At 43.8% G+C, this 16,859-nt stretch overlaps 1 protein-coding gene across 20 annotated transcripts in view; it reads right to left on the bottom strand.

Annotated features, from left to right (window-relative positions):
* The window catches only part of DLG2 (discs large MAGUK scaffold protein 2), a 2,231,561-nt gene that overhangs the window by 1,173,980 nt on the left and 1,040,722 nt on the right, over nt 1-16,859 (bottom strand). For 17 of the 20 annotated variants that reach the window (XM_043918879.1, XM_043918871.1, XM_043918860.1 and 14 more), the window contains one exon: nt 239-400. In XM_043918879.1, the coding sequence (XP_043774814.1) occupies nt 239-400 (162 nt within the window). The remainder of the gene's footprint in view (nt 1-238; nt 401-16,859) is intronic. The other 3 variants (XM_043918886.1, XM_043918979.1, XM_043919014.1) reach the window with 1 other exon arrangement.

A 16,859-nucleotide genomic window follows, 5' to 3' on the forward strand; every position in this document is an offset into this window, starting at 1 on the left:
GTCAGTGTTTGGTCTCTCCTTGGCCCATGTGCAGAAACTAAAAGGATTTTCCAGACACTTCCATAACAGTAACTGTCCTGTGTCAGGAATTCCAGGTAAACCTCCAAACCACAGAAAGACCCTTTGGCAACCATGTCCCACTGTAGTGTTTCAAAAGAGCCCCACTTAAGCCAGCAGACATCTCCCTTAGCAGTGCACACCATCCCCTGCCGCCAGCTCTAAGAGCAATAGAACTGACCTTCAGAGGAGAGATGTGAGACTGTAGGACGTATCCGTGGACATTTTCTATCTGAGACAGGTTCTTTTCTGACACGTGCACCAGTTCAGGGCCTCTCACTTCGTGGGTCAGTCGAGGTAAGGAATGATCGTGTGGGGCGTCCTCATCTTGATAGCGATACTTCTAGGAGAAAAGACGAAAAGAGAAAAAAAGCATGAGTGTTTGCAAAAGGTACCGTTCTGAACTTCACGTTCTCACTTCATTTACAGCACACAGTGTGAGCCTATTGCTGACTCACCCAGCAGGCTTTGTTTCAGCCCCTCTGGGTGGTCACCATAAACCAGGTCAACGGCAAGCCACACTGAACCAACCATCAATGCCAACCGATGCTGATGACTTGTCTTTGTCTATAATGTACCATCTCTGTTTATAAAACATAGAAGCGTGATAACAAATGAGACTGAGACAATTTACCTAAGTAGGTGAGGAGGTATCCCTCCAAAGGATCAGAATAGCTAAACATGTGCTAAAAATTTTACGTCAAAGGTGAAAAAGGGAAAAAAAAAAAAGTACAGAGCAAGAAGACAGAATTCTGATGCAAACAGTTGGGGAATCTAATTTTGACTCAGAAAGTATGAAAGTTGTAAATTTTCTAGGAAATAAGGGATAAAATTTCTGCCACCTGCATTATTTGTATTGGCCTCCAAAGAAAGACGGAGAGGGCAATGGCATCCCACTCCAGTACTCTTGCCTGGAAAATCCCATGGACTGAGGAGCCTGGTGGGCTGCAGTCCATGCGGTCGCTAAGAGTCAGACAGGACTGAGTGACTTCACTTTCACTTTTCACTTTCATGCATTGGAGAAGGAAATGGCAACCCACTCCAGTGTTCTTGTCTTGAGAATCTCAGGGATGTGGGAGCCTGGTGGGCTGCCATCTACGGGATCACACAGAGTCGGACACGACTGAAGTGACTTAGCAGCAGCAGCAGCCAAAGAAAGAATATTTTCTTCCCTTCATATCCAAGGAGGAGGAGTGTTGATTTGGGTTAGTTGGACTCTAGGGCAAAGGCTCACAATTTCCAAAGAAGGAGTTTTCATTTAAAGAACTTAAAAACCAAGGCAAAAAAAAAAAAAATCTGCCTGTATTATATTGAGAGGACTCCCTGAGGGGAAACAGATAATCGTTCCTTCTCTTGGTCCCTTTCGTTCTTTGTCATCCTCCTTCCATATGCCTGTAATAGTGAGAGCATCCTCTGCCAACAGTAAGACCCTCCTCTGGGTCTTCCAAGCACACCTAAGGAAGCTGGCAGAGAGACAAAAGGGTCAGGACAAATCATGCTCTCTGGAGGGCAGACACGGCCATGGGTCAATCTCCATCTCCAGCCTTGGCCTGGGGGTCCCATTTTTCTGTCTCTCTTTGCTTCTCACCCCATTTCCTTCAGACCTACCCCATTGTTACAGTCTCATTGTTTCATGGCTATCAGTCTACTTGGGAAAGAAAAAAGGGAACACTCTATATCCCACACACAATCCAGCTAATAAAATGTTAGTTTGCCTTGTTTTTCCTTTGTTCCCTGTGAATGGCAAAGGGGTATCAGGCGCAGAGGTCCAAACATTGATATAACACAACAGGTTTACCTGTAATGCCTACCACTCCCCAGTACCCCTTTAGTATCATCACCAACAGGTACTATTACCACATAAGGTTACTAACAACACATCTTCTTACAAAATCATGCTTATGTTTCTGTCATTTTTAGGTGAAAAATATGATTTCTTAGACATCACAGCTCTCCAGCTGACTCATAAACTGACAGTAACAAGAGGAACCACTCAGTTTTGGCAATTTAATCTGGAGTCCATTCTTACTCAGAAGTTGATCATCATTACTTGCATTTTCCAGGGAGGCTTTCCACAATGTTCCAAGCTTAATATCAGCTTCAAAACAAAAATTATAGCTGACAATATCATGAAGCAGTTTGCAAAGGACTCTCATTGATTTCTTTCACTGCAATTCTTCTTATCTATGATGCTCCATTTTACTTATGAGAGAACCGACATTTAGAGAGGGGTCCTCTCTAAAGGTCCTAAATGTCCTTGTCCAGGACCCCCTATGTACTGGTCATGACAGCCAGGACCCTGTCCAGATAATTGGAATCTGAATCCTCTTTCTACTCTCATAATTCACCCCCCACTCCGCCCCCGTTCCCAAAAGATGAAATCCAAGCCTACAGCAGCTTGGTTAAAAATAAAAAGCACTTCATGGAGGATAGACAACAAAATGAGGCTAGAACATTCCTCTGCATTACAAAATACCATACTCTTATTTTCCTAACTCTATGAATAATTCGGGAAGGTCATCTGACTTAGAAACATGAATCAAGCTTAATATTCGTTCTGGATCAGTTATGTGATGTTTACTGGAAATGGAATAATGTCACACACATGCCCAGTTTAGTGTCTCTGGCTTACAGCCTACAGCCCCTCCACGTCTCCTGCCCCCTCTTCAGTTCTCTCTCTGGGAGGCACTGCCATCTCTGCGATCCCCCGAGCCAGCAAAGTAGGAGTCAGTGAGTCTCCATCCTCTCTTTCACCCCCTACCATCTGCCAATTCAATAAATCACTGAGTCTGCCTCATTTCTGTCTCAGATAGCTCTTGAGCCTCCTCGGTCCTCATCCGCCACCACCTCCGTTAACCACTGCCCACGTTCAAGTTTGCAGCTCTCAGCTGGACCACAGCAACAGCCTCTGGGCTGGACAGACGGCTGCTGAAGCTGCCCCTTTCCCATACATCCTGGCCAACAGGGGTCCCCAACCCTCGGGCCACGAACGAATAGCCGTCTGTGGCCTGTTGGGAACTGGGTCGCACAACAGAAGTGAAGCTTCATCTGTGTGTGCAGCTGCCCCCCATCGCCTGAGCACCACCTCCTGCCAGATCAGCGGCAGGATAACCAGGTCATGTGCTTGAATCATCCTGAATCCATCCCCGCCCCACCCCAGCCCAGCGAAAAAATGTCTTCCACAAAACTGGGCCCTGTGCCAAAAGGTTCAGGACGGCCGCTGTACATATGCCGAGGGGCTGGCTTTCTGAACCTTACAGTGACAGAGTCTTTCTCTTTGAAACACCTAGAGCCTCCCACTGACCACCAACAGAGCTCAGGCTTCCTTTCCTCCCGGTAAGTGACCCCCAACACCACTCATGAGCTGAGTCCCCACTAGTGCTGGACTCTCCTATCTCACCGCTCTCACCGCAGGGCTATGGAATAAACATAAACCATCACCAGAAACCATTACCTCCAATTTTAAAGGACTTTTTAAAAAGTTGTTAAATACACATAAAATTTACCATCTGCACTGTTTTAAGCACATGAAGGTGACTTAGTTGCTCAGTTGTGTCTGACTCTTTGCGATCCCATGGACTGTAGCCTGCCAGTCTCCTCTGTCCATGGAATTTTCTAGGCAAGAATACTGGAGTGGGTTGCCATTCCCTTCTCCAGGGGATCTTCCCGACTCAGGAATCCAACCTGGGTCTCCTGCATTTGCAGGCAGATTCTCTATCATCTGAACCACTAGGGAAGCCCCTTTTATGTGTATAGTTCGATAATATTAAGTTTATTCACACTGGCGTGCAACCAATCTTCAGATTTCATCTTGCAAAATGAAACTCTTTACTCATTAAACAACTCACCATTTTCTCACCTACAGCCCCTGGCAACCCCCATTCTACTTTCTATTTATATAAATTTGACTACTCTATGAATTTGACAATTCCACCTTATGTCAGTGGAATCACATGATATTTGCTTCTCATGACTGGCTTACTTCTTAGTGCCTTCAAGTTTCCTCCATAGTGTACCATGTTACAGGATTTCCTTCCTTTTAAGGCTGAATAATATCCCATTGTATGTATACACCATATTTTGTTTCTTCATCCATCTGTAGATGATCTGGTGATTGCTTCGACCTCTTGGCTATTGTGGGTAAAGCTGTTATGAGTATGCATTTACAAAAACATGTTTGGAACTATGCTTTCAATTATTTTGTAGAGATACCCAGAAGTGGAATTGCTAGATCATATGGCAATTCCATTTTTAGTTTTTTGAGGAATTTTTTAAGCTTTAAAAACTTTAACATATGTAAAGCCATATTCATGTCACTCATCACAGCCAGGAAGTGCTTGTGTTCTAAAACCTAAATATCCAAGAACACCAAAAGTAAAATTTTGCAAAGTTAAACTGATTATAGAAGCTCCTCAAAGATTCTTGCAGTAAGATTCAGCTGGTATAGAGAAAGATTTCATTCACAAAAATGTACATCTCACTGAATTGTTTGACAAAACAAATCAGGACACATATAATAAACTTGGTTAAACTTACATGGTACTGCAAAGAACTTATTTAATTATTTTCATAAAATTAAGACCCAATTTGAATAGTGATACAGGCTTAAATTAGACTGTAAAGTCAATCTTGATGCTCAATTAATGCTTTATTAGTAAAAATTGTTCATCTTAGCATTCACTGATCCTCTGGCCTCAATCTTGATATTACCTTTTCTCAGAAGCTTTCATGAAATGCAAATCTGAGGTTTTGTGGGTGTTCCCATAGCTACCTATACTCCCCAAATCACAACTTTTATCATGTTATATGATCGTGTATATTTTGAGTTTGTACATTGCACTATAAGGTTCTGTGAGAACAGGGGCCATTTGGGTCTAGTTTATCCCCATATCTTCAGTTCTTTAACCAAATGCCTGGCACATATGCTCAATAACTATTTATTGAATATAGTTATGACTGACAATTAAACAAATTGATGAATTGAGTATAACCTGCTCAAGCTACCAAGTAATTCTGGCTCCTGAATGCGACCTCTTTCATTGTAAAACATTGTCCACTCAGGTTTAAGCAAAAACAGACCACATCATTGGACTGACAATCTTAAAGGACATCAGATTCCTAAGCATTATATATCTCTCACCACATCTTTCCTTTCAGTAATATATGCTAAGAACCCAAACTGAATGTGAACCAGTTCTTGACCTTGAGAAGGCCACAAATTACGGAGTAAATAATACACAGGTTCAGCTAAGTCACATGTGCAGTGGTAATAACTGTATTACTGAGTATAAACTGAGTTTTGTGTAAACAACTGTATTATTGAGTAAAAACTGAGTTTTACTCAGTGTAAACTGAGTGTAAACTGTATTACTGAGTGTAAACTGAGAAATGGGTAATCAATAGCTCTGAAGCTTTCCAGATTGAAAGAGGATCTAGAATGATAATAGAAAGAAACTGCTGCTTTATTGACTATGCCAAAGCCTTTGACTGTGTGGATCATAACAAACTGGAAAATTCTTAAAGGTATGGGAATACCAATCCACCTGACCTGCCTCCTAAAAAATCTGTATCCAGGTCAAGAAGCAACAGTTAGAATTGGACATGGAACAATAGACTGGTTCCACATCAGGAAAGGAGTACGTCAAGACTGCATATTGTCACCCTGCTGATTTAACTTATATGCACAGTACATCATGAGAAATACTGGGCTGGAGGAAGCACAAGCTGGAATCAAGATTGCCGGGAAAAATATCAATAACCTCAGATGTGCAGATGACACCACCCTTATGGCAGAAAGTAAAGAAGAACTAAAGATCCTATTGATGAAAGTGAAAGAGGAGAGTGAAAGGGTTGGCTTGAGGCTCAATATTCAGAAAACTAAGATCATGGCATCTGGTCCCATCACTTCATAGCAATAGGTGGGGAAACAAGGGTAACAGTGAGAGACTTTATTCTCTCGGGCTCCAAAATCTTTGCAGACGGTGACTGCAGCCGTGAAATTAAAAGCCACTTGCTCCTTGGAAGAAAAGCTATGACTAACCTAGACAGCATGTTAAAAAGCAGAGACACTACTTTGTCAACAAAGGTCTGTCTAGTCAAAGCTATGGTTTTTCCAATAGTCATGTATGGATGTGACAGTTGGGCTATAAAGAAAGCTGAGAACCGAAGAACTGATGCTTTAGAACTATGGTGTTGGAGAAGACTCTTGAGAGTCACTTGGACTGCAAGGAGATCCAACTAGTCAATCCTAAAGGAAATCAACCCTGAATATTCATTGGAAAGACATGCTGAAGCTGAAACTCCAGTACTTTGGCCACCTGATGCAAAGAGTTGACTCACTGGAAAAGACCCTGATGCTGGGAAAGATTGAGGACAGGAGGATAAGGGAGCAACAGAGGATGAGATGCTTGGGTGGCATCACCAACTCAGTGGACATGAATTTGGGAAAACTCCAGGAGATAGTGCAGGACAGAGAAGCCTGGTGTGCTGCAGTCCATGGGGTCGCAAAGAGTCAGACATGATTTAGTGACTGAACAACAAGAGGCCTAAAAAATACTCCTCCTAGTACCAGACAAGTGGTCCTCCTCCTTTATTTTTCCAGTTTTCTCCAAGAGATGACTAAGCAAAAGATGACAAGAACCAGTGAGAGGTGTCATATTTAACTCAAACACCAGCCTCCAGGGGAATCATTCTGATATGGTTTGGTAGAATCTCTTTGCTTAGATTTTAACTTCAGCTATACCAAAAAGACTGCAAGGAGATCCAACCAGTCCATCCTAAAGGAGATCAGTCCTGGGTGTTCACTGGAAGGACTGACGCTGAAGCTGAAACTCCAATACTTTGGCCACCTCATGCGAAGAGTTGACTCACTGGAAAAGACCCTAATGCTGGGAGGGATTGGGGTAGGAAGAGAAGGGGACGACAGAGGATGAGATGGTTGGATGGCATCACCGACTCGATGGACATGGGTTTGAATAGACTCCCGGAGTTGGTGATGGACAGGGAAGCCTGGCATGCTGATTCATGGGGTCGCAAAGAATTGATCATGACTGAGCGACTGAACTGGACTGGACTGGATACCAAAAAAAAGGTTTTTCTGTACTACTAAGACTACTATTAATATTAGCATTATTAACAAAAATACTAATTCTAACATGAATGGTTATATTAAAACCATTAATAATAATTCACCTGCAATGCAGGAGACCTGGGTTCGATCCCTGGGATTGGAAGATACCCTGGAGAAGGGAAAGGCTACCCACTCCAGTATTCTGGCCTGGAGAATTCCATGGACTACACAGTCCATGGTGTCAAAAAGAATCAGACATGACTGAGTTACTTTCACTTTCACGTTTCAGCAACTATTCTAAATACTTTACACACATCATTACATCCGGGAGATAGGTGTTACAATTTCCATCACCTCAGGCTTGGTCAGATGGGCATTTTTTTCCAAGTTTACATACCTGGTCAGATGGGCATTTTTTTCTAAGCTTACATACCAAGCAAACCAGAATTCAAACACAAGTCTGACTCTGGAGCTAGAGCACCTCACTTAAATATTCTTCTAAACGAATTAGGACTCAACAATCTTAAGAGACTAATCATATCTTCAGGGAATATAACTATCAGGAAATCTTCAAGAGTCATCTGACAAGGGAGATTAAACCACTCTGCAAGAGGTCACACCCTGATTTAAGAATCGGCTCTCTACAGATGAACTTATGAATGTCTGCAGAGCAGAAATACAGACACAGATGTAGGGAACAAACATTGTGGGCACCACAGGGGAAGGGGGTTGGGAGGAATTGGGAGTTGGGATTGGCATATATACACTCTACGTATAAAACAGATAACTGATGAAAACCTGCTGTCCGGCATGGTGGTTATGCTCAGCCCTCTGTGGTGACCGAAATGGGAAGGAAATCCAAAGAAGAGGAGAGGCAGGTATGCATACAGCTGATTTCACTTTGCCATACAGCAGAAATTAACACAGCACTATAAAGCAACTATACTCCAATTAAAAAAGAAAAAAGAAAGAATCAGCGTTAATGTTCTGGGCAACTCGAGTTCCCTCTTATTCCAGAGCTTGCCGCTTAGTCACTGAAGTCAGACTGGGCAACTTTGAGGGTTTCTGCACTTCCTTCAGAAGGAGGGTCACTGAGGAAGGCCTCTGCTTTGATATACGTGCCTTTTTCTTTCCTTCCCCTCAGCTCAGTCCCTTGGAGGGGCCTCTGGAACAACAGAACTTTTGTAAACTGATTATATATTCTCTCCTAGCTCCAATGGGAACTAGGCAGAAGTGCTCAGGCCAGAGAAGAATCTAGGTTCTGCCCTAATAATCATTTATGTTCCCTGTTGTAGCTCATTTTGTCCCTCACTTCTGGAATCCCAGGCCCTTCCCCATTCTGAAATTTAACTTCCAGTCCTGGACTCCTTCCTCAGGCAAATTTTTTCAGGTCCTGGATAATCAGACTGAATGTCGTCCTCTCTTGGAAACATTCTCTGACCACCTGTTAAGGTTGAAGGATGTCCTTTCTTTAGGCTCCCATAGCGTTCTCCACAGTTTCCTGCTGTTAAGTAACAGCTCTAAACCACAATGACCTGTCTGTGTGTCTGTCTCTCCTACTAGCCCATGGGCACATGAGCACTTCTGAGCAGAGATGGAGTTGAGACAGGCCTGGGACCTGGGACCCTCGGCTGCAGTTTTGCAAAGCTTGCACCTGGACACACCTCTCCTCGAGCTACAATATACAAAGACTATTTGGGACTAAAATCAACTGCATGCAGTTGGGACAAGAGATACAAATACAAAAAACAAACAAACAAAAAACCCAACTGCCATTTCTGAAGAGCTAGGAGTCAAACAACTGAGGGTCTGGGAAAAAAGCAGGGTATTGCGTGTGCCCCTCTGCACGCAATACCACAAAGGGGTGGGCAAACCATCTCAGCTACCCCATCGACACATCCCTACCCTCATCGCATGTAAGGCACTAGCTTGCCCCTACTGAGGGAGCAAACCAGCAAACCTGTTACTTGATTTTGCTCCCGGGCTCAGTTGCTCAGTAGCATCCGGCTCTTTGTGATCCCAAGGACTGTAGCCCACCAGGCTCCCGCATCCATGGAATTTTCTGGAGTGAGTTGCCATTTCCTAGTCCAGGGGATCTTCCCAACCCAGGGAATGAACTTGTGTCTCCTGCTTGGCGGGGGGATTTTTTTTACCACTGTGCCACCTGGGAAGCCGGCACAAGAGCCCTGATAAAGCCTTGGCTGAACATCTGGTCTGGTCTCTCGTCAATTTCTGTTGATTAGGGAAGGATCAGAGTCATAGTCATCTCAATCTCCAGTGGACCATAGTAAGACATACAGAAACCGACGGATGTGACGTTAACTGAGGTAGACTTAAGTCATCTGAGCAATAATATGATCAACCTGATGAAATAGCCCTGCCAGCTGAACCATCATGCAGTCACATTGGCTCTCCTTTTCCACCACAGGGCCCTCCCGCCTGGATGGCCATGACTGGGTCAGATTCTGCTCACTGCATTCTGTTGAGGCCTGTGTGAGTCAAAACCATCCTGAGTTTCCCAGGATTCGCACGCATCTGGGCCATCCCTGGGAGGTTCTGCAAGGTTTGGAAGATGACGCTGCATGGGCAAGGTGTATAATAGCTGAGGGAGAAGTCACAAACTTTTCAAGGTCTCATAAATAAAAACCTGAGTCTGGCGCTGTTACTGCAATAAAAAGTGCTCTGCTTCCCCCTGGCTGCAGGAGCTGGCACTGTTCTGATGAGAGAGAAACAAGTCAAATGCTGAGAGAACCAGAATATGTTTGTGTGCTCTTGAAAGGTAAGTGTGTGAGATTGCCTTTGTTGTTTGGTCGCTCAATCATGCCTGACTCTTTGTGACCCCGTGAACTGAAGCATGTCAAGCTTCCTTATCCTTTACTATCTCCCAGAGCTTGCTCAGATTCATGTCCATTGAGTTGGTGATGCCACCCAAACATCGTATCCTGTCACCTCTCCTATGTCACCTCTTTCTCCTCCTGCCCTCAGTCTTTCCCAGCATCAAGCTCGTTTCCAGTGAGTCAGCTCTTTGCATCAGAGGCCAAAGTCCTGGAGCTTCAGCTTCAGCATCAGTCCTTCCAATGAATATTCAGGACTCGTCTCCCTTAGGATGGACTGGATGGACCTCCCTGCTGTCCAAGGGACTCTCAAGAGTCTTCTCCAACACCACAGTTGAAAAGCATCAATTCTTCAGTGCTCAGTCTTCTTTATGGTCCAACTTTAAATCAGTGAATGTTGTGTACTTTTCAAAGAGTGTTATAGAAAGTATCCCATTTAAGTCTGACAGCAACACTGTGAAGCACGTACAAAATTAAGGCAAGATTACAGCTTCGTACACAAAGCCTGACATTTAGTAAATGCTCAAAACCTCTTGGCTTCTTGCCTTCTGTTAATATAGCAACAGATAGCATCCTTTGAGTCAAGTCTCAACTCCCCCTCTGTAATCTACACCCTTTGAGGCCAGGAGCCTCTGCCATCTGTCTTTGTCTCCTGCAGAGCGTCAGGCCAGAACAAGGGCCACATAGCGTGTGCTCGATAGACCTGGCTGACTGCATACTGCCACTGGAAGGAAGTCTCTCAGCTTTAAAAATGTGCAGAAGAGAAGCACTGATTTTCAGAGAAGCATGAAGTCACTTAGAAAGTTAAACATAAATAACAGTCTTGCAAAGAGTGATAAACCCCTAAGAAAGAAGTGAGTGAGTAGTCTCAAAAAAATGAATTATATGAAATGAAAGGATTTTCCTTTCTTCTCAAGACTGTATAAGTTTATCTTTCAAAACAGGGTATTCTTATCCAGGCCTCACCTCCACCATCTTATTTTGAGGAAAATATTTTGCTTAATAATTGACTGTTTCTTTATAGGGACTTTATTCACCAGAGACTTGGGCAGTATGTAGCTAGCCAGCCCTCTTTTTCAGCTCCTTCCTTTTTCCATGATGTCCTAGCCAATCTGTGACCTGAGACTCATCCCCACTACCACGCCTTTGGCATCCTCTCTCTAACTCACTGCCTCCCTTCTGGAGGGAAAACATGGACAGAAGAAAGAAAAAAAGAGAAGATAAAAGAATGGTTAATGCAGTGAGCAGAATAGTATGTATATTCGCTTCTTTATTTTGAAATACAGTCTCTAGTATTTGGACTGGGGCGGGGTTCTCCTTCCCCTTTCCATCATTTCTGTCCACCATCATCCCAACGTATTTCTTCCAGAATAGTTGCATGGACACTGCAAATCTGGAGGAGGGGGATTTAGAGAGGAGCAAAATGGGAGGAGCTGACTCATTTGAAAAGACCCTGATGCTGGGAGGGATTGAGGGCAGGAGGAGAAGGGGACGACAGAGGATGAGATGGCTGGATGGCATCACCAACTCGATGGACATGAGTTTGAGTAAACTCTGGGAGTTGGTGATGGACAGGGAAGCCTGGCGTGCTGCAGTCCATGGGGTTGCAAAGTCGGACACGACTGAGTGACTGAACTGAACTGAAAATGGGAGGAGGAAGGGCAAGACAGAAATACCTAATTTCCCCCTTTACTTCCTCAAGGAGCCCTCCTGACTTCTCAGATTAGGGCAGTGCTCAGTCACTGCTTGTGGTGTCCAGCTCTTTGCAGTCCCAAGTTCTTCCATGCAGAGCCCACCAGGCTCCTCTGTCCACGGAATTTCCCAGACAAGAACACTGAATCGGATTGCCATTTCCTACTCTGAGCAGATTAGGACAGGGGTCCCCAGCCTCTGGGATCTAAAGCCCAATGATCTGAGGTGGAGTTGATGTAATAATAATGGAAATAAGGTGCACAATAAATGTAATGTACTTGAATCATCCTGAAACCACACCTTCCCCACTTGTCCGTGGAAAAATTATCTTGCATGAAACCAGTCTCTGGTGCCAAAAAGGTTGGGGGCCGCTAGATGATGGAATTCCCCTCCGTGTATCTCACTGCTCACGGCTTAACAGGATTTCAGGGTACCTGTGTTCACTTTTCATAAAACTCATCATATTTTAAATTTACACTTCTTTCTGTGATCATTTGCTTACTGTCTGCTTCCTCCTTTATAGCAAAACCTCCCTGGGGCTGGTACCCTGCCTGCTTGGTTCACTACTCACCTCTAGTATCTGCTATGTGGCAGGTTCTCGACCAGTACTCACTGAATGAATAGTAGTCTGCGGCCAAATCTCTCTGCAAAATCCATTACTCAGAGAGCTAATAAAAGTGGGTCAGAGAAAGTAGCATCCATGTATATACACTACCATTAAAATAAGATAGCTGGTGAGAAGCTGCTATATAAGACAGGGAGCCCAGCCTGGTGCTCTGCATTGGTGGGAGGAGGAAGGGGAGGGAGGTGATATATGTATAATTATGGTTTGCATTGCTGTAGTGTAGAAACCGATACCACATTGTAATCTTCCTCCAATTGAAAAGTAAAAGATAAAAAAAGTGGGTCGAAGCTCAATGATGACCAATTCCACACAGATCTTCCCCAAGTGAAGCTATCCTTAAAAAAAAAAAAAAAAAAAAATGAAGCAATCCACGATTGGCAATACAGCTAACCCAAAGGACATTTGAAAGAGGAATTTTTCGAAGACGGGAGTAGGGTGTAAGGAAGGGACTGATGTGAGGGATGAAAAGCACTCCCAGGTGCTCTATTTGAATTTTTTCAAACAAACTCACTAATGAAAGGAAATGCATTCCTGCTTTTTGCCACAAACAGGACAAGCCAGGATGTTAATTAAATTACAAATCAGCTGTCAGCTTGCAGCTGAGCTTTGTGTGCTTCCAAGCAACATCAGATATTTTAAACCCTCTGTAATTACCTACAATGAAGGAGCTGCCAGGAAGAATGCTTTCATGAATATTTAACTGATCTTAAGATCCTTTTTAAAGAACTGATGATTTAAATAATCATGAGAGGACTTGCTCTAGCTCAGTGCTGCCCTCCATCTGTTAACCGAGGTTGCAGGAAATGGAGTTCGGCAAGCTTCACCTCCTAAAACTCAAGCTACCCAGGGGAGGCCAGGCTCGCCCAACATAGGTCACCATAGGACTAGACAGCCTACTGCTGCTGCTGCAGCTAAGTCGCTTCAGTCGTATCCGACTCTGTGCGACCCCATAGACCGCAGCCCACCAGGCTCCTCTGTTCCTGGGATTCTCCAGGCAAGAATGCTGGAGTGGGTTGCCATTTCCTTCTCCAGGACTAGACAGCCTAAGCTCTCTGGAAAAGTCAGAATGGGACCACACACCTATGATTTGGGAAAATGAAGGGTGTGGAACTGTAAAATGAATTTGTACCCAATGTCACATATACAGGTTGCTATTTATAATTTTGGGCTTCCCTGGTCGCTCAGTGGTAAAGAATCGATCTGCCAATGCAGGAGACGCTAGTTCGATCCCTGAGTCAGGAAGATCCCCTGGAGAAGAAAATGGCACCCCCTTCAGTATTCTTGCCTGGGGAAATCCCACGGACAGAGAAACCTGGCGGGCTACAGTCCATGGGGTCACAAAGAGTCAGACATAGCAACTAAACAACAATATTTATGACTTACAAAGCACTCTCAGAAGCACTGGCCCAAGTACTCGCTCAAGAATTGAGAAAAAGAAGGTACTATCACTCTTTCCAAATGAGAAAACAGGATCAGAGAGTCTCCAAACTGTTAAACAAATGGCAAAACTGGGTTTCAAACTGACATAGCCAGCTGAGTCCAAGAGGCAGCCCAATTCAGTGGAATGTGCATAAATTCTGGCATTAGAAATACGGGTTCAAATCTTGCAACATTTGTCAAGTTGCTGGTATCGCTGAGCTCCAATTGGCTGAAGCTGTAAACTGGGAATTACAGGATCAATGTGGTAGAAATATGAGCGCTGGATGAGACACTGTCCTGCTGGTACTAGTAGCTACTTGATGAAACTTAATGTCCTTTCTGGAATTGCCATGGTTTGTCCTTTGCAGGTCAGGCATCGTGAAGCCTGATGCCCACGAGTGAACTCTTCAGACTGTTAATGCTGTCAGCAGCATGGAAACCAGTGTGAATGGTCATTTGTAGCTTCTAAATATGACTCTCAACTTCCTCTTCCTTAGTCCCTCATTCTAGAATAACTTTCTAAAACCTCAGTTACAGAGCAGTGGCTAAGCGTACAGTTTTTAGAGAGACTGTCTGGATCCATTTCCAGTTCTACCATGTACTACATGACCTTGGACACCTTATCAACCTCTGTGAGACTTGATATTCTTATCTATAAAACGGAGCTAGGCCTTCACAGAGTTTTTGAGAAACCCAATGAGATAATGCTTGGAAGCCACTTAGCACAGTGTCTGTGATCTAGTAAGTGGTCCCTTAACGTTAGCGAAGATTATTTTATTGTAACATTAGATTTTTGATTATAAAAAATTTGGAAATATAAAACATAGTTAACTGAAGGGAAAAAAAAATGTAGTCTTTTTTTTTCTCATTTTCAATTTTTTCCTAAGCGTGCAATTACAACTTTTCCCACTACTCTGTAACATGTAGACTCTGTGTTCTACTCTCAAGGCTCTCCTGACCCCACAAAGCACTTTCCCACCTTCCTTTACGTCGTCTTCAAGCCTGAAAACCTTCCAGCCTTTCCCAAACCATCTCCACTCAACTCAGCCTGCCTTGACCATTCCAGCTCCTACTACTGCCCTTTCCTCTCAATTTTTTCACCTAACAAGAACTGACTTCTAGTTAAATAATAAGCCATGGAGATGCAATATGCAGCATGGTGAGTATAGCTTAAAATAATGTTTATTTTTTTAAAAAAAACAAGAATTTCTTGAGCACCTACTATGCGCCAGTCATTTTAAGTACTATGGATACAACAGTGAAGAGGAAAGACACATTCCCTCTCTATGGTTTGTTCTTTTTTTTTTTTAATATTTATTTATTTGGCTGCATCGGGTCGGTCTGCTGGCAGCACGCAGCATCTCTGACAGTGTCATGTGAGATCCTTCGTTGTGGCGCATGACACTTCTAGGTGTGGTGCAGAGGCTCCGTAATTGTGGCTCACTGCCTTAGTTGCTCCCCAGCATTTGGGATTTTCCTGGACCAGGGATCGAACTTGTGTCCCCTGCATCAAAAGGTGCATTCTTAACCACTGGACCACCACAGAAGTCTCCCTATGCTTTGTTCTTGAGGTCTTGTCTTCCTCTAATAACCTTCCCAATTATCTCTCACCTGGCTATTGCTCAATCTGAAAACTCAACTCATATATGATGCCTTCATGGATGCTTTCACTGGACACACAGGTACGGCTGTTTCCATTCCCTGTGCTCACATAACTGAAACCTGGAGAATTCTTTTTTTAAAAGCATATATGGATCTGATTTTCTCATGGGAACATAAACACTTCTTCATTATTGTAACACCAGCAGCAAATATTCTGCCTGGGACTCTGAAGGTGCTTAAGAAATGTTTCTGAACTAAACTACACCCCGTAGAGATATAAGTTCCTAGGGCTCTTGTGTATTCCACCACACCTAGCACATCCTAAAAATAAAATGTACTCAAGAAACCTGTCTGGAGAGCAGAGAAGATCTGATTATGGAAGAGCAGCCTGTCAGATTCTGAGTCATAAAATGAGAAACTGGTTCACTGTGCAGCACAGGTAATGAAGTGGGGTAGTTTCGTGCAAACTGAATTGTTCGAGGTTGAGGTGTGAGGCACCTGGGAGGAATCTCGTATGGTGACTTTCTGGACCAACGAGTTGAGAAGAGGAAAAAGTATAACATGCAAGACAGTAACAAGGGACCTTCCTCCTTCCCCTGCTCTGCCAGCCCCGAGTTAGAGCAACTAAGGAAGCACAATCATAAAAGAGGTCACCCCAAGTAGTCTCATCTGAGAGTCTCCAAACCCAGAACAGCAGCTGGGCACGCAGACCACTGTATCAGCCCTGAGAAGCACAATAAAATATACTAAAGCGCATGCAGAGCAGGGAAGAACTCTGGAAGCTTGCACGCTATATTGACAGTGATTATCTCCGGGTGATCATTCATTTCATTTTTTGAGCTACAAATATTACCTGGAGACTAAAAAATAGTGAACACAATAGAGTGTGTAAGATACGATCAAGCATTTACTTTGTTGTAATGGAGAAGGTCCAGTGAACTGCAAGCTTTACAGTGAGGGAAAATTCTCCAGCCCTGGAAAAGGTTCATTATACGAAGTTGGTTGAGCTAACTTTGGCTGAAGGATGCAAGGATGATTGGCGGCTCACAGATGAAGGAGAGGGAGCTGAGAAGAAAGAGGGCTTGAAGTCAAACTGCTTTGTTACCAAGAAATCAAAGCAATGATTTGGGAACAAACTCAACAATTAGTTTGTCCATGTGAAGCACAACTTCAAACACTGTCTGAGTAATTCTCCAGGGATAATCGCCACTGGATTTGAGCCACGGCAGTAAGGCCTTGTGGGCAGGCGCTGTCTGACTCAGTCCACCAGCTATGCCATGCTGCGGCATCTGTGAGTGAGAGTCAGTCATTCACTGCTGAAGGCTAGAAGCATGTTCTGCTCAGGATGCCTGGTGCCCGGGAAAGATGAAATGTTTATCTCAGCAGAATGCTCAGTTAAGTGACGCAAACTCCCTGCACCTCCGTTTCCTGCGCTTAAATTCCGTTCTTGTCACTACTCAGCAATGCAACTTTGAGCAAGTGTGGAAGCTCTCTGAAACTCAGATTCCTCATTTGTAAAACGGAGCTAATAAGGCTTCGAACAGTGTTGCTATGGGCAATT

Source organism: Cervus elaphus, chromosome 2 (genome assembly GCF_910594005.1).
Source record: "Cervus elaphus chromosome 2, mCerEla1.1, whole genome shotgun sequence".
Lineage (NCBI taxonomy): Eukaryota > Metazoa > Chordata > Mammalia > Artiodactyla > Cervidae > Cervus > Cervus elaphus.